We start from the raw sequence: 27,662 nt of genomic DNA, 5'->3' as shown, positions 1-27,662 counted from the left end.
AGTCGAAGTTCTTCCTCGGTCGATTCAAAGTCGATCAACGATAGTCTTAATCTTTTGATTACGGTCTCCTGTTCTTGCTTATTCCAATTTAAAACAGAACGTACATTGAATCCGTCGTTCGTAAGAAACTTATTTGACAGTTAAGGAACAATGATCGTTTGAAGGAATTCTGCCGAGGAAGATGAGAATTAATCAACTTGTCGTAAATATAATAATTTAGTGGAATTAAAACAAACGTGTATTGTGAGCGTCAGGTGTCAGCTGAATACAAAATGGAAGCTCAAGCTGCCCTCTGTCATACTTCAAATTCACCATCATCAATTGTCTTCCATAAATCACTTGTTTCCAACGACCTTTTATCACACGAAATTAACAAAAATATCCGTGTGTCCTAAAGCTATTTAAAAATATCTTCCACTTTCTGCTCGTACGAAACGGAAACTCACATTTTTCCACTTCTATTTTACTCGTTTACAGATTATTTAACAAATTCGAAATAGTTCGAAGGCTCCTCAAAATTTACTAGCAACGTTACGATGTCCGATAACTCAACTAATATTAGTGCACACTATGATTTAGAATATCGTACGACAATGAGAAAATCAAAGTTCGTATTTTTCAGGTTAATCAGAAATCTCTGGGTGATGAGAAAAAAAAGAGGGTGGGGGAGGAGGAATTCTGAAGTTCCGCAAGCTCCGAGACAAAGTTCTCGCGTCTCGCCGGTTGTATCCTGGCGCTGTGCCATCCTGAACCGGAAGTGCGCACGGTTTCCACATGTCGCGCGTCTTACGCAACGCGTCCGACGGGAAAAGTCTGGAAAAGTGGTGCTTTTGTTCGCGAACACCCGTCTGGTCGCCGTCCGACGCGGCAAAACCCGGCTAATTAACGCCCCGTAATTATTCTTCGCCTTTAAATCCTCTGGCTTATCGCGGACGACCATCCGAATTACAAAGTGATCCTTTTCACTAATATTTTATTAAATTCCCTGATAATTCGATCCGGATTCTCATTGTAAATGTCGACTTTTGTAAAGACACTGTTTTCCGCGCGAATTAATTCTGCGAATGATGTTTCATAGGAATTTTACGAGGATACAATTATTTTCGAGGTCTGACGATCGTATCGAGCCAATGTTTGAAATTGCTACTTTACGAAACCTAAGAATTGAGTAGAATTTACGAATTCAAACAAATTTTAAATAGAAATTAGTGGAGAAAATCGATCGACTTGGAATTTCGCTGTTTGGTAATACGATGTCGTCGAATTCAGGATACAATTGGCAAAAGATGTCAGTGTAGCTTAAACGTAAGATATTGTATCAATATAGATTTTATTTTTGAAAACGATTTCGAATCTTTGATCGGTAATTTCGACCTTGGACTATGCGAGAATGCAATGGTGGTTTGGCGATTCTAATCAACGTGGTGTCCTGTTCGTAGTATGCAGAACACTTTGGAAAGCTACTCCGTGTAGTTTCAGGATTTCTTCTGTTTTCCCGGCGTCGAACGTAGCAGACGGAGCTGAGGAGCGCAAAGAATTCTTGGCGCGTTTCTTTGGCGCAATGTCGGCCATGTTGTTAAGCGGCTGGCGCATTGTAGTCGTCGCCATCAGAGAAATTTTATTCGTTTTATTCGTCAGAAAGATCTAATTCCCCCTTTACGTTAGCAGATCTTCCCAGTTGAAAGAAACAAATTCAGTTTGTTTCGAAAAAGGACCCGAAACACAACCTAAAGTTCACTCGATAAAATACGCTTTAAAAGGTGAAAGCTGTTCGCGAGTAATCAAGTGTCCTTTAAAGTTTCTTCGAATGGAAAAGAAAGCCATAGTCAGGTCATTTAAAAAGGAAATTTTTCACAGGAAATAAAAAAGAGAGTAAGAAATTGAGGCTAAAAGTATGAAAATTCTTCGTCGATTATTATCAGGTGTTTCTCGGAGCTGTTAAGACGGAGCAACTCGGATGAACAATCCACGAGTGATCGAAGGAACGACGGATAAGAAAAGGAAACGACACTCGTTAACACGAACAAGTCGAAAACTTCAGCAGCTACAAGCTGCTCGTCAGCTATCAGTTGTCTCTTAAAGCTTTCGATCTTCTTCAAATATGAAAGAAACGCTCGTTCAAAGACTCGAAGGTTTGCTACGTGTTGGCATTTCGAAAGAACTAAATAATCACTTCATCGAGTAAATAACAATTTTATTCGTAATATCACTCTCATATCAAACTATATTATTAACTACGTCTAAAGATAAAAGCTAGAATTACGATATTCTTGGTTCTATCGTAGAAGAAGTATACGAGAAAGTTGGTGCTCGTGCAAAATTCAAATAGCGCTGGAAATTTTCGAGCGTCGGTGTTACGTTGTTTGGAAAGAGAAGTTAGCAAAAATATTTTCTGACGCGATTTCAACTGCGTGATTACGGAAGCATTCTATCAGTTATCTTCAAGTTTTCGACATGCAAGAAATACAATAGATGGAAGCAAACGACACGAATGATCGAAGAGAGGGCAGAAAAGAGCGATCGCGGTGTTCAAGATCCATTAGCAGGAACAGAGCATAGATAAAAAAGCTGTCAACAGAGCCGCACCGCAAGGAATTAAGCATCGTTATCTCCATAAATCTCGGCCGGAGAAACTGTGAATTAATCCGGCGTTGATAGCCATCGCGGGTCACAGTGTTGTGCCCGTGGTTCTGCTTCAACAGGATGATTAACAGCTGCTCCTGCTCGTTCCAGAACTTGGAAATCGTCCGAGCAATGATACCATAAAGGCAGCAACCGCTACCGGTTTAATCGGACGCTGGAAATTGCTCCAAAAATCCTTGCGCAGGCAATATCGTTGGAAAAATGGATTTTGCTGTATCTTTCCCGGATATCGAGAAGCCGATAACGAACCAGCCAAAAACAGCGATCCGGATTCCATTGGAAAATCAATGAAATAACGAAGGCAAGGTGGCCAAATTGAGATCGCGAACTGACGACGAACAACTATGATTTCCGGGCAGTTCATCCGCTCGATTTTCTGCGCCAATCTTCCACAGCAATTAGTGATTTTCGTTCTGAGCTATGCGTTCGCCTGTTCCTGTGAAACTTCTCGAGGAAGATGAACACGTTTGACAGATTTTTTTCGGCGACGAAATGAGCACTCGTGGTGTGATATTATCAATTGCGATTGTGACAGTGTGATTCGTGAGAATAGTGAAACTTTGTAGTTTTGTGAGCGTTGGAAACGGTTTAGGGGACAGTAGTGATCGTTAGTTTTGAAAAACGAGGGCCGCCGAATCAACTTCGTTGATTTAGACGTCGCGAGGGAGTTCGTCGTTTGATATACAAATTTCTAATTTTTTTCGAACGTTCGCGTTTGAAAATCGTTAATTCGTAAGGACAGTGGTGTGTTGAATGCAACGTACGTAAGCAAAATTCTGTGATTCTTCGTGGAAAATACTGAACCATTTTTTTTCTTTTTTTTTCGACGAAGGAAAGTGGAAGATTTGACGCAGTTTGTTTAGGAAGAAACATTCCTTTTATATCAATTCGTAAGTGTCCGTGGAAGGTATATAGTGTGAAAACGCGAATCAATGGTACAAAAGAAACGAACAATTTTCGAAGAAATTGAGTTCTTGGAAAACGTGAAGCTAGAAATATTTGGAAGTTTCTATCGACAATGCAAAACTGCGAGCGCCTTGAAGTGTCACGCGTGTCCTCTGACTTTGAATAACGTCGAGAATTATAATAATTTTACTTTTGAACGAATAAATTATTCATAAACGATGGCGACTAAGATATTTCAAATGTACTATAATTGTTCTAATCGTCATAAATATTTGATCACGAAATCGCCTCGACTTTTCGTTGGACTGCTTCAAAGCAATTTCAAAACTCCAACGAAGAATAGCCACGATCCTTTTCCCTTAGAAATAAGAAAAATTCTAGTTAAAAAAGAATACGAACAGTGTATGAATTGCTTTCTTTCACTTTCGATCATTTTCTGTATCGAAATACTCTTCGCTTCTAAACAAATAAACCACGATCAACCTAATAATCAAACTGCAAAATTACAATTACTGCGTCGATGTCAATTATGCAAACTAAAGAGATAGAACAGACAATTCCATTTTTCATTTCAACTAAACGAAACCTGGAAATGAAAATATTCGCTGTAAGGGAAATTAAAACGGAAAGGGTAGCGGGAAGGAAAATTCACGAAAGAAGAAACAATTCGATCTTTTATTTTTCATTGGACGAAACTCTGGAAAAACGTTTGGTGCCAAACCAAGGAAACGTGATCTTTATTCTGACGTAATTCGGCCAAACGTTCGAGTGCCAAAAAGGAGCGCAAGAAGCTTTATTCAATAGTCAGGGTAAACCACAAAAAAGGAACGATTCAATCATCCGCGATCGTTGAACAAAAGTCTGTGCAAAAAGAAGTTGCAAACGTTTGACGTGACGAGCGCACAAAGAGGCTGTCTTCGAGCTGCGCAACGTGACGTGCGCCGATTTCCGGCGATCTGGATCTCGTGCAGAGCGCGATCGGCGTCGAGTATCGGTCGCACGCGGCTGCGTGTCACGCTAGCAGCGCGAACAAGCGAATCGGAGCGCGGAGAGAAGCGATTTTCAGCCGACTCGCCTCGCTCGATGTCTTATCTGACATCTCGTTATTACACGCGTCCACCTCATCCGCTTCAGCTAGTTATTCCCTTCGTTTACCTCAACGATGAATTAATTCGCCAAGCCCGTCGACACGTGTTGTCTTCGTTGCGTACTCGTCGCACCAGGTCCAATCGAGCAACCGCACTCTTTCAAGAAATTAACACGCTGGCCTGAGAATTCCGCGATTCTAAACGGTTTCGAAAACTCGAAACCGTAAAGCATGTAGCATCAACACGCTTTTTCATAATTAAATTAGTGCCGCTATTGTACACGAATCTTGTACACCTCAACGAATATCTCGAATTTTAATCTTCGCTTTAATTTTAATCTCGGTGTCTTTGGAACAGATTCAAATGGTTTGCGAGAGCTTGCGAATATTTCGAGACGCATTCGTTGATTTGCCGAAATTGTCAAGGATGTGAGATCAGATTCTGCACAATTGAAATCTCTGGTAATTGGTGCAAATGCGGTCATGGAATTTAATCGAAACTCACGCTAACGATACTCTCAATTGTGAAGCCATGTTGGTTAAAAGCTATAATTAATAGCAATTCTTCTTCCCCATAAATATACGAAATTTCATTTACAAACATTTAAATGGAAAACCAATATATCGATTGATTTCTTTCAACTCTGACTATTCTATACAAGTGGTCCTCGTTTAATAAAGCTTGCAAGCTTCTTAGTGGAAAAAGCCTGAACGATTCTTAATAGAAGAGAATGTGACAATGGTGGTTGAAAGAAGCGGAGACGGATCGATTTTGGCAGGTATGGACGGCGGAAATTTTCGCGCTCTCGTCTCGCAGTTTCCCTCGGCTCTTAAATTGCAGTCAGTTTGCATTCCCCGGCGCGGCCCTCGGCCCGAGTATCTCGAGACGTGCGAAGAATATCCGTCGACGAAGAGCCGCCCGATGCTCGTTTCGAAGGCGATAGGCGCGAAGCGTGCTCCTAAACCGCGGAGTCTTTATTGATCGTTTGTCGCTAAACTTAAGCTACTGCGCTAGAAAATGCAAAGCACTCGCTCGTTCGCTGCAAACACCATCGAACGTCGTTCTAAGTCGATCATACGTCCATGCAACTACTATACAATGACTACTGTACATACAATAAAAAAAATGTTCTTTCGATTATCGCTCTTGTATCTTCGATACAGTGGAACTCAATCCTCAGCTGATTTTACAACTTCTATTTGTAACGAAAAAGATTTTTGTACGTAATTCGTTTACCTTGGAAGAATTTTCTAACATTGACATCTTGAGAAGGACCGGTAAATCGACGTAGGAAGCTACTTGTATACCGTACATTCGTCAAACTTCTAAAACTTGTTCCTTTAATACAAAACCATTCGGAGAATCTCGTTGAAACATCGCTGTTCCATCTTCGGTTTATTTGACCGCAACTCGAGAATCGATTTAATCTTCGTACAACTTGTAAAACTTTTCTTTCTAATGAAAGGTCCCAATGAAAATTAGAATTTTGTTAACCTGCTTGAGAAAGGAGCAGTAGAGTTAGAAAGTGATCCATAAATCGTACATCCGCTGATCTTTTGAAACTTCTTCTTTTAATAAAACGGAATCTACCCTCGATAAAACATAAATAGAATTTCTACAACTTTTCTTTTTAATGGATAAATCTTGACACGTAACGTCATCTATCTTTGAAGAATTTTCTAACGTTAATCTTGTTGCGAAAGGATCAGTTTAGTGATTTAGAAAGCGATTTATAGACATTAGAATTAGAAAAGTTGCACGGTAGCGCTTTTCCCCGATACGTCATTGGGAACAAGCGATCCGTCATTCTTATTGGCCGTCTGTCCCGTCATTTCTCGGCCTCTTCCTCTTTTCTACCCGGGCTGCTAGCCAACTGACCGCAGCCGGTCAGCGATTAATCTCGCCAAGGGCATGACCGACGTTCGCCGCATTCGAAATTCGCGCCACGTACTTCACCGCGTAACCCGTGGTCCCGGAGAAAACGGCCGGAATGAGGAAAACGCCCAAAGAAAACGGGAAAAGCAGACCGGGTGTCGCGAAATCGTCGATTATTCCAGGAAAACACGTTCGATCGGTTCGATCCTTTACATTACCAAAATTTCTCAAATTTTGTTCAAATTTTTACTCAAAGTTTACTCGAAATTTGCTCAAGAACTATTCAAGTTATAATATAGCTTCTGCCCGAACTCTAAACTCTTGTGCTCACAAATCTTCTATGCTCCTTTACCAACCATTTTTTAGTTCTCAAATTTCTCTCATATCAGCTCAAGCGTCTTAAAATCCATTGTTACGTATTGGGAATTTAGAGTTATACACGAAAAGTCCATCGACTTTTAAGGAAACAATATCAGTGTTTGAAACAGTGCAAGTATTTACGATAATAAGAAATAATGGATATAACAAGTACACTAATAAACAAGGAAATTTCTAGAAACGAATTTTGAAATCATTCTATTGCTCGTAAAATTCTGAAATTATTTGTGCTATGTACATAGCACATGTTAGCAGGCAAAAGAAAGTTTATAAAATAAGAAATGTAAAAAGGCATTATAATTTTACAAAATGGATTTATATATAAAGGTAATGAATAAATATAATATATATTATAGATGATTGTTACCAATATGATGAACAATTTTTAGTATAACAGTTACTAAAACTCATAGTGTATCAATTTTTAATTTATAATTTATAATCTGTAAATTATCTCATATCGTTAGTTGGTAAATTATTGCGCAAAAATATTCAGAGTTGATCGTTATTTCAGCTTAATGGAATATTTATTTAATTAGATTTCAATTTGAATATAGGCGCCATGGTGGATATACACGTCCGACCGCAGAGACATCTACGCAGATTTCGTAATTACTGATGTTTAGTTTAGACGCGACGTATACGAAGCAGGTATAAGATAGGTTAGCGTTGTGTTCGCGGAACTTTGATAAATTGTTGGTCGTTTGTTTTCGTTTGGTTAACTGGTGAATTAGTGAATGTACTGCGTACTTATCTGTGTAATGTGCGAGCTGTTGTGCAGAAAGCTTAGGTAATGTAACTCTTCGTAAATACAGTATTTTCTTCTTTCTTTAATAATTAAGACTTTCGTTCAGTTGTATCTTGTTCACGATTCCTTCATATCGATTAAATTCTCATTCCACGAATCATTTAAGCATCACTATTAAAAACTAGGTACTATTTCTTTAGAATTAGTTTGATTAAGCGTCGAATTATTGTTTGTCGTGCTATAATACTTTCGAGTTATAACGCTTCTTATAATCGATTGCGATTGTCAATAATGTAAAGAGAAGAATCGATATAGCAAAGAATTAATCGATCAAATATTTCGTGTCATAATAAGCGTTGGTTTATCGTAACATTTTTTTCTGGGAATTAATTCTTCTGAATATTTTCAAATGATCAACTACAAATAATAAATTAATACATATTTTCGAATTATAACATTTTCTATAATCGATAACGAATGCTAGTAGCGCACGTAAGAGAATCGATATATTAAAGAATCTATAGTATCGTTTACGTTATAACAACCATCGATAGAATTAAATTTTGTTTCCATGTATCACAATTAATATCTCATTAGAATAAGCTCGATTAATAGTTGAATTATTATTTATCGTGTCATAATACTTTCAAATTATAACATGTTTTGTATAATCGATATGTAAAAAGTTGGTAGTATAATACGCATAGAAAAAATCGATATATACGTACGAAAGAATCGATCACATTTTTGTATCGTGACAAGCATCGAGGAATGTGTCCTGTTGTTAATCTAATTTTATTTGTTTGTAACATTGTTACGTGCTATCATATTTTCGAATTACAATATTTTCTGTAAGTGGTAACGAACGTCACTAGTTTCAGTTGATTAATAGTACAGAGAACTTTTTATATCATGATGAGTGTCGATAAATGCATTCTATTTTCGAAGCTGATTTTTAAACAAAATGGAAGTGTCAGATACAAATCGATTTTTTAACAAAACGGGTGTGCGTGTGTAAATATTTTGTGCAATATTTCTGGTGGAAGAAATCGAGTTGAATCGAGCCATGCACGTTTCAAGACACCCTGTATTCCGCTCTTGGGGGGAGGGGGGAGGATAAAAACGGACGACCGATAGAAAGCGGCGCAATTAATGGCGGCTGGCATTGTAGTCCACGTTTCCAGGTGAAATTCACCCGGATAAAAAATGGAGCGATCGTTTATCGAGACTGACCGCTCGATTTTTCCTGTTGTACGCGATTCACCCGGAAAATCGTTTCTGCCTTCCTTCTGATCCATGTTCAATCGACGTTCTACCTCGATAATTGCTCCCTTGGAAATTCAATCGCTGGAATTCTACTTGAAGCGATTCAAAAGAAGAACGAAGCTTTGTACGGTAATCACATACTTAATATATATAATAATACTGTATATGTATTGGTATTTATACTCTGATTTAACCTCTTTATGAAGCGATTTTCTGAAGTGAGAGAAGTTAGGTTAGAAAAAAGTAAGTATTTTTAACTTTGTGGTAATATTACTTTTTATCACGTATTTTAAAAGGTATTGAATTTCTTAATATGAATCTAAATCGAGAAAAATATATGAAATATTTATGGTAATCCTAAATTCGTACGTGTCTTTTCAGATGGTGAAATTTGAAATTTATTTCAGAGTAATAATACAAGTCAAGGAAAATATTGCTTTATTATCGCATGTCTTAAGGTATTGAATTTTTTATTATAAATCTAAGTAGAGAAAGATATATACTTTGTTATTATCACGTTATTATCAGTGTCTTAAGACACTGAATCTTTTAATATAAATTTCAGTTGAGAAAAATATTCAGTTCTTATCGCGTACTCTAAAATATTAAATATTTTAATGTAAACGTAAATCAAGAAGATATGGATTCTTTTTGTCTATCTATGATTGGAGCCAACAAGTGGTTTGGAAATCGAAACATGCAACGACCTCGATGAATCATCGTCATTAACATGTAAAATATAAAACACACGAGCAGCAGTAATTATCTCGGCGAGTGGTAACGCACGAATAATTGCGTCGAACGCGAAACGTTGAAGGTACTGGTTTTCCAAAGTTGTCGCGCTCTTTGCCGAAAATTCGTCGAAATATCCACGGGGCCGGCGAGTTTCAACGACGACGCAACAACAATGCAATTTAATTGCACCGCGTGGATCGTTCGTTTATGCTGAAATAATATTATCAAATTATTAATAACCAGGTTTCCGCTGCGCGCCGAGAGGAATATCAACATCGTGATGCAATTGCTCCGTTACAAAGCTTGTGGAAGAAAATCAACAAGCAAATTGTACAAGCTTTCTGCGTGTAATATGCGGCCACTGCGAATTTTAACAATTTTAACCACGCGAGAAATATCACGAAATTTCCTATACTTTGAAACTTCAAATTTTATGCTTTTACTTTCAACCAGATTACCTGCCCAGTTTTTCAGTGATGATGCTGGGATTGAAATCACGATTTTAGATTTTACTTTTCCTTTTTTATCGAATATGTAAGAATCAAAGGCGTCGCTTAAATCTTGTAATTGTCATTTTTTCTTAAAAGCAGAAAAGTCTTTGGCATGGTAAGTGACAGGTAAAGATCAAAGGTTATTAAAAAGAGTCGATCGATTTTAAGGTTGTTAACATTTTGCACGTCTATTGAACAATGTATTAATTTCGATTGTGTAAAATTCTAGAATGCAAATAGCGACTTTAATTTTTATTCCTTCGACTATAACAAAATCGAAGCTCATTGTACGTAAAAAGTATGAAGGAGAACGGCGGTGAACATTAAGAACACGAGATGCACGAAGGAACGGTATACGAGACAGATAAACAGTATGGAGTTAATGATCGGCTCGTGCAGACTTTGTATGATAACAATCATGAAGTCATTAACGGTGGCAACAGGTTTGCATTTTTCCCCGTCGCGCTCGGTAATTGATTGAAACGGAAAGAAAATACCGGGAGCCGTGTCCGTGTTGTTAACTATTAACCGCGTCATTAGTCATAAATAATATAATCGTGATTTGCATCGTTATGAATGATAATTCGCAGCCGGCTCGGTCAAGTACCTACATTCATTTAAAATCGTGGATAAAAAGTCACCGCAAAGGAAAACTCCGTAAACGCGAATCGTTAAGCTGATTTGGTGGAGATGGTAATTTGTTGATAATTGGTTTGATATGTAAAAATTTAGAAGAACAGAGACGTTGAAAAAGTTGAGAAACGGGACTAATGAAAGAATCATTTTCTTTGCTCTAAGGAAGTAGAAGCAATTTGCAATGTCGATGTGCCAAAATTGCATCGGTGAATAAAGATTAAAAAAAAAGAACGGTGAAAAAGTTCAGAATATTCTTTCTTTTAAAGTCTGTAATTTGCAATTTTTATGAATAATTTCGGGATTTTATTGGCGAATAAAAATAAAGAAGAATAGAAACGTCAGAAAGTTTGGAAATGAAATATCATTTTCGTTTAGGTAGACATGTAATTAGCAATTTATCTCTCTCTTTGTTTTTATTTATTTATTTATTTATTTATTTATAGGATATATCAGAGGTTGGATGAATGCGATGAAAACAAAATTTGCAAATTACAGTACTTAAAGAGGATAAAATGTCGATTATTCGAACTAATAAAGTGACGAGTCCATTTGAATAAGCCATTCTCGCGCAATTGATCTGGAAAATTCTAGTTAACAAGTTATGGTACGATTTTCAAATACGGATGTTCGTATTACCTGAATTTATTGCGTTTTATTATTCCCTATATTATACAGACTATATCATATTATATTTGTATATATACGATATATTATATAACAAATTCTATAGTAATTTCTTAATTGAAATCGAACATTTAAATCGGGAAATATACATATATAATTTTTAATAAATACGTTACTAATTGCCTATATTTTTGTGATTAACATTCTAACGATAATCGACGATCTACTCTTTCAAAAAGTAGAATTGTTGGAACAAAGAAGATGACGGTGTATCGTTTCATAGAATGGAATAGAATAAAACAAAAGTGTAGGTTGTATGGTAGTTAACATCCTTCTTTTTTTTTTTTAGACCAAAGTGTAGTTTTGTAACCGGTCGGAGGTCGAACGAAATTTTTGCGAACGAAAGTGCTGGTTATTTTCTTTTTTTCTTTTTTTGCCCCTGGTGCAACAGGTAGTTCGTGATTGGTTGGAAGTAGAGAAAACATGTTGGGAATCGAAGGATAGGCTGCTGTAAATAATGAAATTGTTCGCATGAAAAAGCGGTCGATGGTCGGATAGAAGGTTCTCTTTCCCATGCAGATTGTTTGTTGGTAAAAATTGCCAACGATTTTTTTCTTTTCCTCTCTTTTGTGTGTGTGTGTGTGTGTGTGTTAGCGTAGCGATTATTAATTCTAAAATAAACGGCAATCTGTTTAATTGGGACTGGTAATCTCATTTGGGAAGAAGATATCGATAAACTAAGCGAATGGATGATACCGCTAATAGGAATTTCAAAGTCGATCGCATCTTCTTTGCTTATCTTAAGTGTCGCATGTAATTGATTCTTAATTTACTTGAAAGGAAACCGACGAATTTATGAAGATCTCGCGTCCACTTCCATGCTACTTTTATCATAGAACGATAAATTAGACGATATAATAATATAACTTCGATTTGTGCAAACATTGCTATAATAGGATATAACGCGATGAGTAACTGAAAACATTTAGCTAATTGCGTGATTAAATAGTGGGTTCTATTAAAAAAAGATTAAAATTAATTCCTTCGGAGGTGTGCGCTATTTACTCAAACGTTATTTTTTCTAGTTTACACGATACTTGTCCAGTGTTTTTTTAGTACACGTTCAAATCGTAAGATCTATGTACAATATATTGGAGGATTCTATATTATATATCCACCATATTCATATATACAATACATATATGTAATATACACAATGTGTAATATATATATATATATTGTTCACCATATTTGTTCAAGGTTGAACCTCGATCTCGAAGATCACGGTAGAATCTTAGCAAAATTAATATTACTCATGATCAACTAAAAAATCTATCAACTCGAATATTTCACCGTACTCTGTTCAACAATGGCAAAAGAACCTGAAGAAAGTCAAAGTTACTAGACAACGTTCCGCTTTGTTAAAGAATCCACAGTTTAGAAAAGAGGATTTTGCAATAATCGTGGCAATTGAGACACGATCGGCGACACGGGACGACTCAGAGATTCAAGAATCAACGAGATCAAGGGATAAAGAATGAAAGACAGCCGCTTAAAGTTGGCGAGGGTGGATCGGCTGACAGTTTCCAACCCCCGTTCAAACTACTGGTTACTTTTTCCAGCCCCTGTTCTCGTGCCCTCTGGCTGCTCTGTTGCAAGAAGTTTGAAAGTTGCCGGAAGGTACATTCGTTTCTCTCTTCTCTTTTCCTTCCTTCCTTTGGAGGGAAATCGCGAGCGGCTCGCGAACGCTTCTTCGCAATTCTTTCAACATATACGCAGCACCTTAAAAATAGAGCTGACGCGTTCGAGGGTCAATAGAGCAATCTCTGTTCCAGCCAATTGCCCTTCTCTCGTATCGATCGCATCGATCGCGATGGAAACCACGTCTTCGATTCTCCCCTTCGATTCTTTGAGAAAGCAACCTCGGAACGCGAACATCGTTCGATATTTATCCGACACAAACTTCTGATATTTGTAACATTGACGATTCTTCTCAGATTTGTATTTTTGCCACACGATGTCGCGCATTATACAATTATTAGTTCAGTGTGTTACTTAAGTTAATTACACGATTAGCGATGAAACGAGGTTGCAAAAATTATTCCGATTCGTTAGAGAAACAGTTTGAACATAACCGAGATTATATTCTTTCATATCTAATAGTAGATATTATCATCGAATTATTAAATTCATTGATATTATGAAATTCAATTTTCCTTAATAAATGTTACAGTACATTTTAATCAGCTCTGATTAATTTTCAGGTCTCGCTGATTGCATTTTCAAACCTAGATGTATATTATTATCTAGTACTTTAAACCTGAAGTTCAGTTTCATTTGAATACCGAGATAGATTCAGTGATTGTTAAAATTAGGTCATAATAAAAAGTTAATTTTACGTTCTTCGATGATGAAACGGAGGTCACCAGCGAACAAACGTTCCGCGCAGGATATTTTTCCATGGAGGGTTTACGCTCGTCGAACGAGAGCGAAAAGTGATACGTTATTGTTATTTTTGCGATGGTATTAATTCGGTCGTAATTAAACGCTAATAATATTTTAATTAAACAACCGAGGGAATTGCAAATGTGCATTATCAAACCGGCACTCGCGGTCGCATATTGTTGTCGATTCACGGCGGCCAGAGCGGAAGATAAAGTTTATCGTCCCGTGCATTACAGTTATTTAACAGTTGCCGCGATAAAATAAATCATTTTCGGGGTTCTCTCGGTATTTTAATCTCATGCAGTTCCACTTTCACCATCGGATCTGTACCAGGCAATTATCGAAACGACCAGAATTAATTCTCGGAATTTTCTACATACGAATCTACAAAAACAGCTGATGGGAGAAAAGAGCATGGTATTTCTTTGACGTTAAGACGATTATCGAATAATTAAGAGTATCGAAACGAAGAATAAAGTAGTACGTGTATTTGAACCAAATTTAAGCCTGACGATGAAAGAAACTGGAGGGAAATTGGAACACTGAGAACAGAAATATATATGTTACCATGATATTAGTTGAATAGAAATAAATCAAGAAAGAAGTTGGAATTATAGTTGGAATTTAGTTGAAAGAACCTTTAAAAAAGTAGTATATTCTGCTACATGCGGTATCTGTATCTAGTAATGAAATTCACCTAATTCTTCAGAGCTTATACCAAGAATAGTAACATTTTTTCCAATACATCGTTCTAGTCCAATTCGTTCAATGAAACCAAAAGAGATTGTAAGAGAATCATCGCATTTCTAACTACGTATCCATTGATTTAATCAATTAATCCCATTAAAGGTCAACAAATACAGAATAGATGCAGAACACGCTTCTATTCTAAAATTTAATACATACAATTTTTTGTAATGTCTCCTTTAATTCAATCACATTCGATCCGTCCTAGTTTCAAAAATTTATTATGGCATACGAAGTAGACTATGTGGATCTAAAGGCTGTTTCTCCAAGAAGAAATGCTATATATAAATAAAAAATTTAAACTAACAATATAATATAATCCCCGATGAATTTACCTAAAAATTTCTGATACGAAGTTAATTGAACTGCATTAAAAATATGTACGCACCTCGATATTCAAAACTAACAAGAAAAATCTTGTTTCAGGTTTAGGCTTAGGCCCACATACGCCCGAAGAAGCAGCTGTCCTGGCGGCCGCGGCGGCAGCGTTGCACCACCATCATCAGGGTGGTCCTGGTGGGCCTGCGATGAGGCCACTCAGGCCTCCCTTACCCCCGGGGATGTTGCACACCTCGCCACACCCTCTGGCACCGCATCACCCCCTCGCAGGGCCTCACCATCCCCTCGTACCTCCTCATCATCCTGAGGAAGACGGTGTCGTGGATGATCCTAAGGTAACCCTCGAGGGCAAGGAACTCTGGGAAAAATTCCATAAACTCGGCACGGAAATGGTCATCACCAAAAGCGGCCGGTAAGTGTTCATTTTGTTGGATTAAATGGAAACCTCGAGTGAGCGTCTAAAGAACATTTAATTCGTTTTTAGAAGAAGCGGTGGTTCGTATGTTACGCTGTTGCATAAATTTCATACCTAACGCGCTCCGCGTGTTCAACATTATATCACTTTGCAACAAAATATCTGCGACCGTGTATATCTGAAACGATCGACTGAAGGACCATGTTTTATCGTTAAATCAACTTTGATGAAAATGTGCTCTATATTCTTATTTGAGGTTTCTATCCAATTATAGTATGTATTTCTTTGATTCACTTGATTACTTGTTGTTCCGAATGACAATAGGCGGTAGTTATCCATTAATGATTGAACTCTTGGAATCGATTTGGTTGTTGTAATCACCGAATAGAGGGAGCGTGTTCCTGCGTTTGTTAGCTGTGAACATGTGAGCCAGTGTGTATTTCTAGAAATTCTAATACTTTAAATTGGCCAAGCAAAATTCAATCTCGATATACCTGGTAGAAAGATAGAAGACATTACAAATTTTACGACATTATATTTAAAGGGTACATATAAGAAACGTGATAAGCGAGATTTTCCATTTTTCATAAAATAGCAGTTTTAAAATACAGTTCTCTGTCGATCGTTCTTGAAATTATTAAAATCGTTCTTTTAATTGATTTTAAAACTAAACACGTACTTTTCCACTTTCTTCGTAATTTATAAAATATCAAGTTTCTTTGGCAAGTCGAGTGGACAAAAATGTACTCGTCGCGCTTTTTCCGCGATTTGACTTAATTTGGACGATGTGTCGCGATTTTGTTGAGCCAGACTTACCGATCGCTGTCCCTCGTGACGGAAGGTAGCTGCGTAAGGCAAGAGTCGTGAGAAAAATGACGGATTGCCAGGCGAAACACGAGAAGTCGCCACGAGAAACCGCAGAAAATCGCGTTGATCGGCTCTTGGCCTGTTTCGTTCGCAAATTCGCAAACAGAGCAGCTATTTTTCTTTGCCTGCCAAAGATGCGCATTTTCGAAGAAGGTTCAATCCCAATTTCAAAGATTAATTCATAAACTATTGGATCGTGATAAGCAAAATTTTCATTAATTGCGTATATTTTGTAAAATTAATCGATTTACATCAGTGGAGCGAGGGCGAGATTTTTCCACTATCTTCGAAGTTTTTCCAAGCAAGAAATTTCTATCTAAATCAAACCGTTAATTCGTAGAACATCGAAGAGTTCAACTTCTACTCCTGAGTTCAACTCCTGAAGAGAGATTTCTTTCGTCTACTTTAAATTTTGTGCTTTTTCCCTCGCATCACGTGCATCCTGCGCGTTCTTGCCTCGTTAAGTGTCGCATAAATGTATCGAAATCCTACTAATAATTAATTTACTATTGAAATCTTCATCTAGGCTAGAGTAGAGCGTAAAATCTAGCTTGTCTCGATCTACCAATCACACGATTTGCTCGGACTATACCCCGTCCTGAACCGCGTTTCATCGCGTTTTAAAGATTCAAAGCCTCTATGGTCGGCGCACACTTTCCCCAGTCCTTCGACGATCGGAAATCCTTTCAAGCGCAAACTTTTACGAAGGGGAGAAATACGTAAAAGGGGTAGTTTCGAGAGCGATGGAAAACACGGGGACAGATATCTAGGCGAACTATAATAGTTCGGGAAAGAACCATACGCCGTACAATACGCGCGTGTGTATCTGGATCGTGATTCCAACTCACGACTATATACCACGGTCGCATTTGTTAGTTCTGTTATCGTTTCTTCTACCTTTAACCTCTCCTCTCCTACGTCTGTAGTTTTCTTCTTTTTCCCTGCGATTTCAATAATTACCGCACCTTTGAATTTCAAATTACCCGTTTCAAATATTGCGCGGGAGTTAAAAACAAAAGCTAAGTTAAAGGAATATTTAGGCTCGTGAATTTTTAGGTGCATTGGTTTCGGGCAAGTTAACGCTTTAGAAAATTGTAGTTCCGCCAACTGGTTCTACGATACATTGCGTATATTCATAACTGTGCAGTTATGTAACTAATAAACGTGTACTAATATATAGAATATGTATATATAATTATATATAGAATTATATATATACAGAATTTCAATTTCACGTATTTTTTGAGTAATCTCTTTCTTTTTAATCTCTAATTTCTTGAGTAATACTATATAATGTATAATACATTAATTGTATATGTAAATATCATTAATATATTCGCTATATAGTATAGCTCATATTATTCGTATGATAATTCATTCATCGTGACATGAATTTTATATTTCGTCGAGGTTCTTTACGCAAGATTTTCAAACATTTGAATATTCCAACTCTGACGAAGCTCCAAAAACTTCGACGAATGTATTCTCCAATCTTCGAAGTCGTTCATCGAGCTTGCTTTGCATTTTTGAAGATTTCTTCCAATCGACGTTCCTAAAATGTCAAGTACTCGTATTACAGAAATTTCGCAGAATTTCGCAAACGCTTGGACGCTCCGGGTCTGCAAGATTTAAAAAGAAACCTTGTCAATTTTAGTCTCCAATTTTCCAACCTCCGAACTAATTTACCAAACTGTACAGTTTCTTCTTCCAACGTAGAGTTTGTAAAAAACCTGCTGCATGAAACTTCACACCAAAAACACTAAGATCCTCCTATCTCCTGAACATCAAGCCCATTCTTCTAACCACTATTTCTCGATAAATTTTCAAAGATTTCTGCTATAGGAACTTTATAAGATTTCCAAACACTCGGTCCCTCAATTTTAATTTTCCCAATGTTTCAACCACTGAACTAATTTACCAATTCGAACTTATCCTACAACTTTCCGCTGCGACATAAATTTCGCATTCTGTAGAATGTCTTGCACGAAACTCTACACCGAGGCCACGAGGATGTCACGATCCCCTAAACTTCCAATCCATTCACCGACCTCATGTCCCCGGAACGACCATGTCCGCTGATCGCTCGCTCCAGAAATTTCCAAGGACTCTCACAACCGAACTAAGTTCACCTCCCGTGTCCGGATGCCGAACACGAGTCTCTCTCTTTTTCTTTCTGTCTATGCAGAGCGTAGTCTTGAATGGCGAACAATTTGTGGCTTTGGTGGGCCAATTTCGCCAGTTCGATACCCGGAGGAGAGAACGCCAAGTTCTATAGCTGTAGCGAGCGGGCAGCTTCGTTTTTCGCGGACAGGCCCGGGTAATATCTCGTTTAGAAAGATTACAGGTTCGGTGAACAGGCTGCCAATGTATAAAACAAACATCGTTAAGCGAGCCCTATACTTATGGAGGGGGAGAGAGGCCCGGAGTTCTCTGGGCCCTGCAGCACCCTGGGCATTATGCCGCTTCACTGTGTTTCTTTTCCTCTCTCTCTCTCTCTCTCTTTTTCTTTTTCGTCGTCCTTCTCGCGCCTATTTCCTCGTCAAGTTGTACGGTGCGTGTGGTTGGCCACTGGTACAGGTCAGGAACGAACGTGGTGGAAAGAGGAGGGGCGAAGAGGGACCAAGGGGGGAAAGAAGCGCGCGTGTATTGAGACGTAGACCACCGGACGCAGATTGGGCCAGCCGCAATTTCCGCGCGTGTAATTATCCATGATCGTCGTGCAGCGTCGTCCACCTCGTCTTCAGCCTCTTTCTGCCCTTAACTCGATGCTTATTATTTAGCAAAAGAGATTGATTTAGAGCGCAGACCGCCTGTCCGATTATCCTAGACAACAACTGGGGGATGTTGCCAGGATTCGTCTAGGATTCTTGGAACGTAGAGCGGCGGACGTCAGGTGGCGAGGATGTTGATGGATTTCTCGGATGGTTCGTTGGAAATCAGGCGAGAGGGTAATTCGGAGGACGATTATTTTTGCCCGTCTTTTTGGGATCCTTTTAGCAGGTAATTTTGGAAATGTCGCGTGAACTGTGTTTCTATGAACTTTATTATCCGCTTGAAAGCGATCTGGGAAATAGTTCGTCGTAAAATTGAACTACAACGAGGTGTTAGTTTGCACTCTCTTGCGGATGGTTTCGCGAGATAATTTTCGAGATTTATACGCGACACTGTTTTAAGAGATGGCTTGAAACATTCTTAACGCGTCGTAGGAATGTTTGCTACATCGTCGATGACGGTAAAGTGACATTTATCCCGTTTTACGGTTCGAAGTTGATTCGAATGATTCGTTGCGAAAGTAACTTCAAGCAAAGCCATATCGTGGATCAAAAAGTCTCCATGCAAAGTGTCTATAGCAAACTTCTGTATGTTCTCCTCAGATTCGATTGTCAGTACAAAATCGAAAAAGTTTCTTAAATGATAATTTCCATCGAACGATAAACCGATACCTACGATTATAGATATTTTAAGACCTTAAGACTCGAAGAAATGAAAACTAATTTCAAATAGAAAATTCTGTATATACTGTCGGCTTTGTACTTGGAATTTTTCACATATAAATTACACATATATATATAATAATAATTTCCTTGTCGATTTGCACCTTGGTTCTGACACCGAGGACCTATGTTTCCGTGCACGCTGGCGAACCGTACAGCGATCGTATCTTTCTCGGTTATTTCTTGGAAAGCTCGCAACGTTCTCGCGTCTTGCATTAAACATCGCGATAATAAAGTTATGTCCTGGAAGACGGTGCCCGATTCCAAAGTTGTGCAGCGTTCACGCGATCGGTAGCTCGTCGGTGTCTTGCAACGTTAATGAAATTCAGCGTAATTAAGCGGCCGTACAGACGTTCGACGTTTCAGTGCAGCTATCGTTCCGAGAAAATCAACTGGTTAATGGTACCTACTCGCGTTAAATTTCTGAAGAAACGCCTAATTACAGCTTTGGTCGCGTGTAACAAGCGGAAGTACAACGTGGAAATTGGAGGCAGCGTATTGGACGGAGGAAAGTGGAGAAGTGGCCGGTTAAACGAGTCAATTAGACAGTGTCTAAGCATACGTTGAAGAGAACGGGGGCCTCTGGCCGTGACTAAAGAGAACTTTCTGACGATTTGATGCGGTTAGCAGCGGGCTCGCCTGTTCGCAGTCCGTTGAGATCGTTTAGCGGCTGCTTTATGGAACTTAATTTCACTGATTTTTAAATCAAATAAAGCACCGGCGGCAAGCACGCGAGCCAACAAACCATAAAGCTGTCCACGGGTTCGCTCAGTGTCTTACGTAATAGAATGGCGAGCCGAAACTTTGCTGACATTTCTCCCGTCTCGCGTTTAAATTCTTCCTTTCTCATTCATCGCTGAGATTTCGCTACTTTCTTTCTTCCTTTTCGTTCGAAAATTGTCTTCAATTTTATCTTCGCACACACGTGTCTACCTTCGAATTAATCTATTTTCGACAATAATAATTAATTTTTACACATTTTGGAAACTCGAGACAGTAGGAACGTTAAGTTCGAGCATAAATCAAGATGCTATCACTGAATATCTTAATAATTGCGTCAAGAGTCGAAATTTTCGTAACCTTTTTACCGTCTCTCCTATGAATTCTCTCATATCTTAGTTCTTTGCAAACGTGTTGCGACTTTTTCTTCGCTTCGGCCGAAAATAATCTTCCTCCTTGTTCATTCTTCGCGAACGAGAAACTGAAATTTCACTTTTGAACTGTTTTCCCTTGCACACCCTACACATACGACATAATTACGCAACATTTACATAAGTATAGGTCGATTTTACTATAATGCTACTACTCGTAGTAAAATGTAATTTCATAGTCGTTATTGAGCATGATTATAGTTATAAAATACGCTATCGTTCAAAAGTAGCAGAGAACCTGCTCAATTTTCACCACGTTTAAGAGCCAACGTTATTGTAACAATCTACTCACGACAATTGCATAATACGATGAATATCTCGTTTAAAAAGTTGAAGTATACTCATGGAAAGAAATTAAAGACATCGGGATATTCGTCCAATTTTCTACAAGAATTTTCTACGGATAACGATCATCTTTCTTTATTCGAGCTCATAAATTGTTTGCAATTAATTTATCGTGCATGTCATTTAATCAAAGATTGCGCGTTTCGCTGGTCGTATTGATTCGACGCGTACAGAACGACACGAAAGTAACAAATGGAACGAAGAGACGGAAAAAAAGATATCGCAGTGGAACGAACAGGAACGCCGGTATCTTCACACGATCGTTTTCCCCTTCCCTCGATAACTGTCCACTTTCTGTCGCTGCAAAGAAGCCGCGTTCGTCAGAGATAACGGTGACGAGCGACATTAACGATAAGTACAAGTTCAAACGTCAAAATGGACATGTATATTTCATCATGCGATAGCCGGTGTTCGATCGCGACAGGGGACGCGATGTCGCATTTCGTTGCGTAACCGTGAAATTACTGTACCCTGTCCAGCAGATAATGCACGATAATTTCGTGCCTTAACGCGACACCTGTCTGCACGTCCTCGGTGAGAGACACGTTATGTCTGATCGCTTGAAAAAATCTACTCGAACCTCGAGACGAATTTGCAGAGAGGAAGAAATGGTCGAGGAAAATTACGAAACGTCGATCGAAGAAGGAAAATTGCACGGGATTCTGATTGAACTTCTGTATAAATATAAAAATATACGATGCTATATTTCGGAAGAATATAAAACACTGGGTGATTTTTAGTCGAAAAATAAATACAAAGGGAAATTATAAAATTCTAGTCAAACTTTACCAGACATAGATATCCTCTTATATCTTGTACATATATTAGATCGTCCGTGTGTAAAACAAATTTGTACTGTATTCATATTGATAAAACATAGTAACACATGTTGACCGAAAAAAGGTTTGGAACTTGTGGTATGATGTTATTAGTGTCAATGTGAATTAAGAGGTCGTATAGAGAAAAATACAGGCGACTTAATCACGGTACTTACGAACCACCACTATAATCAGTCTCGTTACTATTAGACCACGTTGAACGTAGTATTCACCTTCCGTTTAAACTATCAGTAACTTCGTGTGCCGTATTTTTTTACACAACACGTTCTCGTTGACGCCCAATCAACGGCAAATCTTTAAAAATTCCACTTCTTCGGACACGAAGGTTCGCGAACGATTCTTATCTGATGGAAAATTTCTTCATTTCTTTTCGTTAGGAACTAAAAATTTCCGCCTTCGCTAGCAAATACTCGGCTCTGGACAAAGTAATCGAGCGGCAATAACAAGCACAGAAATTCGTGAACGATATTTCGCGTCTTATCGCGACTTTCTCGCGAGGAACGGCCGAAACAAAAGCGATTTCCGTCACGCGTTCGCGTGTGTATCGGTGAAACGATCGGCGGCGATTTATTCTTTGGCGATTTATTCGAGGTAGGAAAAAAGGTCAGTGTCGAAGAGGAACGTTGAAATAATCTAATCGCCGGTTCCTGGCTCGCGTAACAATCCTATCTGTAGCAGGATCGCGAGGAATCGCGTGTCACACTTTCGATTTTGTCCCCTGTATCCGTTATCGCGATCATCGATTATCATTTTTCGTTTTTGTTCCAAATTCTAGCGGTTCTTAGTTGCCTTGGCTGCCATCTCAACCATTTGCGAGTTTCCTTCTTCCCTCAGAAAGTTTCAAAAACTGTACGAACCTCCGAACAACTGGAATCTTTTGTCATTCTTTTATTTCATCTTCTTTAAAAATCATCTTTTCTTTTATTCCTCTTCGGCGCTCGTCTCGCGGACCGCCTCTATGAAATACAGTAGCGCGCAAAAGAAAGTTTAAATGTAAACACGTTATAAAATCGAATTATGTTTGACAAGAGCGGTGAATAAATGTAACGTATAGACCACGGATTTTTATGTAAATTCAAAGTCTTTATGAATATAATGAAGAGAACGGAAGCTAAGTGGGAAATTGTTTTATTGTACACCGAATATTATACGTAGAGACTACTACCGTATTCTGCATATTTTATACAATACGTTATTTCACGTACAGAGTGCGATCGAGTGATTTCGTATATTTCGAAAAAAATGGGAAGGAAACGTAGAATAACATTTTTTCGTCCGAGACCGAGTTTTCGAGTTTGGAAATTTGTTAAGTATATTTGAACACGGTCAATTCCAGGTCAAATAGGAGAAAATAATCGATAGGATATTATCCCAAATATAAAAGTAGGTAAAAAATGTGGAATAAATTTCTTTCGTGAAACTTTCGTGAAATTTGCAAATTTATCATACGTGTGTACTGGACCGATTATTAACTGTTCAAGTAATTACTTGAAGGAAAACTTTACATCGTCATTTATGTATATCCGCAACCCGGAGACCGCTATTACGCAGAAAATAGAATTTAATGAAACAAAAATATTCTAAATAAGGAGAGATCCATATTTTGGTAGAACAAAATGGATCATACGTAATTCGATAAAATAATATAAAACGGAAAATGTGCATCAATTATTTCCTTACAAAACGGAAGAAACTTTTCCGACGACCTATATATAATACTTGGAAATACGAAACCGTTGGAATGTTTTGTTATCGAGTGCCGCTACATTATCATAAAAATATTATCTTATTATTATTATTATGTGAATTACTCGAATTCCACGTATTCTTCCACTTTGCGTAAAAGTCGATAGTTTAACGACACATACTCGTTGAATACGCAATGTAAAAGTTACTAATACGTATACATACACAAATAAATTAGCAATTTTAAAAACTTACATTTGTCCATGTTCCCTCGTGTCTTCTTACTCTGCTTCGCCCTTTACCTGTGGCATCAATCCGCGATCGCTGTCTCTCTTGCTCCCTCCATATTTCAAACATCGCACCGTCTCCTCCTCTCTCTCTCTCCTCTCTCTCTCTCTCTCTCTCTCGTGCCCCACCATGCCGTCTTGTATACAACACACACATACACGCGTACACGCACACACGCAGCGTGTATTCGCCTTTGCCGCTGGTGGCGCATGTGCGCGAGCTCTCAGTTTCTCTTTTGGCCGCGAAGGGGATGCTTTCTCCTTCGTGGTCGTGCTCGTGCCGCGTTCAACCCTGGCGTTCGGGGGTTGGTAATTAGCCGTAGTGGCCTGAGCGCGCCTGAAAATGCGCTCTGCGATTGTGGTGGAAGTGTCAGAGAGTGGTATCGCAGGCGGCCGTGTATCGACGTTTCCGCGGCGAGAAGGAAACGAAAGCAGCCGGGAAAGGCGCGGGGGCGCCCTTTCAGCGCCACCCCTCCAGCACCCCATCCTTTCGTCTTTTTCACCGGGTTTCCGTGCTCCCGCTACACCCTCCCGCGCTTGGACGATTCCCACGTGGCGTCGACCTCGGGACAGCGAGCTGTTCTTCGAATTCGCGCGGACCAGGTGGAACCGTTGCGGTGAGCTTTGTTTCTGTTTTTTTCGTTCGAAGATTTATTTGAGGGTTGGCAACTAAGTGATTGCGGATTTTGTCAATACCACCTAATGCAAAAATCCGCGATCACTTGGTTGCCAACGTACAGCGGCTACGAGAGAAATATTTACACACGCTGCGATCGAACTCGGTTTATTTGAGCTCGTCGCAGGGCAAATAGTTTATACAGTTGCATTCATAGTTTAATATCAATCGATATCGATACAGTTTTATACGATAGGAGCTCGTCGATTTCAGATAAGCGAATTCGAATAGCGAAAGTTTGGTTAATCGAACGTTAACTAAAATTTCGTTCCAATAAATGGAGTTCCGCGGTATGTTTATTGTAGCGTTTGTATAGTAGTTTTGTTAGGTACAACTGTAGTAAATGTCGTACTATTCAGTGGTATTTTCGTACGATTAGAAAATTTGGCACAATGGAAAGAAAATATACAAGCTGCTCAAGAAACGCTTCATTGAAAAATAGTGATGTGTACAAATACTTTTTGTAGCCGTCGTATATTGTTGACATTGACGCATATGGTGCGTCCATTCGAGTATTCAAACACAAACGTATCTGTGTATTTATCGAGGGAATTTAAACATCGCGTTGCTTATTCATAGTTTTTGTATCAAACAGAGAAAGTTTATTAGAAACGAAGGACGCGGTAAGACTTTTGCGCGAAGAGATACGCGCAATGTGCAAATGAAAAATCCTACTGTTATTTATAGAACTAAATGACATTAATAGTTTGTGGCAGATATAATGGAAATAAATCGGTGGTTATTGAAAGATCGTGAGATATTAATGACGTTTATTGTAAGATATTAATGACAGTAATTGTGAGATACGTAGGATAATTTATGCAATTTTAAGTTAATTAAACCTCGGAACGGTAATAACGTCGACAGGCGTGTAAGGAAAGTCGACACTGTTTACGAATGACGTCTCGATAGCTCGCACTTTGTTGACATTGCTTGTAAACTTACAAGCGTTCTAAACGCCTGCCTATTTTAATAACACGTCGTTCGTTGTTACTTCTAATACATCGTGTTCGTATTAACATTTGTGATAACTAGACGCGACACACGTTTAAATAACCACCTCGTACAACGGAAGGGTTAACATCTACTAAATCGGAAATTAGGTGAAGTTAAGCTTCAATCTTGAACTTTGCTCAAAATTATTGAACACATGGTATTGTACGAGTAGATATACCGATTCCTATGGAACATAAATAAAAAGAACGTCTCGTATGTAGGCTATTTCATACACTCGCTGAATATATTACAACGAATAGTAACTTTGAATATTGTATATTACATCTTTGTAGATGTACGTTTCATACATTTTTGTACTTTTAACTTTTGGTAGATGCAAACACCCATAGTTTGGTAACAAAAGAACGAAGGAATCGTTGTGTACTTTAGGTTCACCAAGGAAAGATACGAAACACGAGAAAGTGACATAAATAATACTGTGGTAATTATTTAAGCCAACGATTAGGTTATTCCAATTTTTCTCCTTTATCGGTCCATTTTCTTCGTCGTATTTTTCAACATTTCATATCCGTTCTGCATTTTTTTATTATTATTTGTTCTATATGATCCTCTTCCTTTTTCTACGAAATCGTTACAATTTGATAGCAATCAAACGTTTTCTAACATATGAAATATTACAACGCTTGCGCGATTTCATCCCCTTACAGGGGGGTGCTCAGTTGCGCGGCATTGTCCGCGCGGCTCCGCCCAATTTTCCTCCCTTCTCTGCCAAATATTCGCGTTTTATCGGCGCGAAACCGTTCGTCGCTTCCGAGCTTATCTCGATCGCAACGCTCGCGTGACACTTTTCCCATTACGACTACAACACACCACGGAATATCACATTGGCGGCATAGTTTTCTTCAGAAAACACGACGTCTCCGTTTTTGTTGATTTTCTGTGTTGTTATATTACTCGCTGGCTAAAGGAAAAAGAAAATACTTTGATACGATACGATACGAATTTGTTAAGATATTAAATAGTAAATGTTAGAAATTAGATCAAGGTATTTAGTAAAAATAAGTATTTTCGAAATGTTTAAGAGAGTCATAAAAATACACATGAAATTCGGTAGCTAAATAAATAAAAATTGCCCATTTAAGATTAATTAATTATCATGGATGACCGTAATAATTTATCTTAAATTTTTCAAATTTATGGTATAAACATCGAAATTCAGTAAACGATCCCTCGAGTACACGTACCACGCCCTGGCAAACGCACAATAAAAAGATGCAAGAAAATGTTCGAAGAATCATCGTACGATTCAAAGGAAGTGGATTTTCCAACCTGAAATTTTCTACTGGTTTCTCCAAAGTACTACCATATAAACGCTTAATATTACGTTCTCTGTGATAGATGTTATCAGCGATAAAATGAAATTGGATTAAAAATCGCAAAATTAAATAATCTAACTGTAACTCGTTACAGTCTACGATGCCTCGGTAATCCCAGAATAAAACAATATCAATGAGATGACGAAGTTACGCGAAGATATTAACAATGAAAGTGTACATTGCTTAAAGAAATCAAAACGCACGTCCAACTATACAAATGGAGATACTAAACGCGTATATGCATATAAATTCACCATGATTTTAACATATGTAATATCGTGTAGAACCATGTACGTAGATAAATATCCCAACCTTTATTTCCACTATCATATAAATAAATGTAATTGCAATTGTACCAAGTCGTTCGCGATTTTCTATAATCGTTCACTATAAACCTTAAATGAAAAAAAGAGAAAAGAAAAAGTAACAGTTAAAAATTAAGATGCCGAATCTCGACTGATTCTCGATAATCCTGTCTTACTATTATATATATCGTGTTCTTCTCGACGTGACGCGGTCTACAAGTGCGAACTAACACGGGAAATGAGATGCGTTCGAGTTGCTTGGAAAAACACACGTCGGACAGAGCGTGGAGGGTGTAAGCGCGCGGCGTGTAGATCGCTGGATAAACAAAAGAAACGCGCGTCA

At 38.3% G+C, this 27,662-nt stretch overlaps 1 protein-coding gene across 2 annotated transcripts in view; it reads left to right on the top strand.

Annotated features, from left to right (window-relative positions):
* bi (T-box transcription factor bifid) overlaps nt 1-27,662 on the top strand; it is a 166,736-nt gene that overhangs the window by 6,818 nt on the left and 132,256 nt on the right. For both annotated transcript variants that reach the window (XM_033341053.2, XM_033341049.2), the window contains exon 2: nt 15,009-15,333. In XM_033341053.2, coding sequence (XP_033196944.1) covers nt 15,009-15,333 — 325 coding nt within the window. The remainder of the gene's footprint in view (nt 1-15,008; nt 15,334-27,662) is intronic.

Source organism: Bombus vancouverensis, chromosome 13 (assembly GCF_051014615.1).
Source record: "Bombus vancouverensis nearcticus chromosome 13, iyBomVanc1_principal, whole genome shotgun sequence".
Taxonomy (NCBI): domain Eukaryota; kingdom Metazoa; phylum Arthropoda; class Insecta; order Hymenoptera; family Apidae; genus Bombus; species Bombus vancouverensis.
Note: the sequence above shows the minus strand (reverse complement) of the source record. Positions and strands in the feature narration are given on the sequence as shown.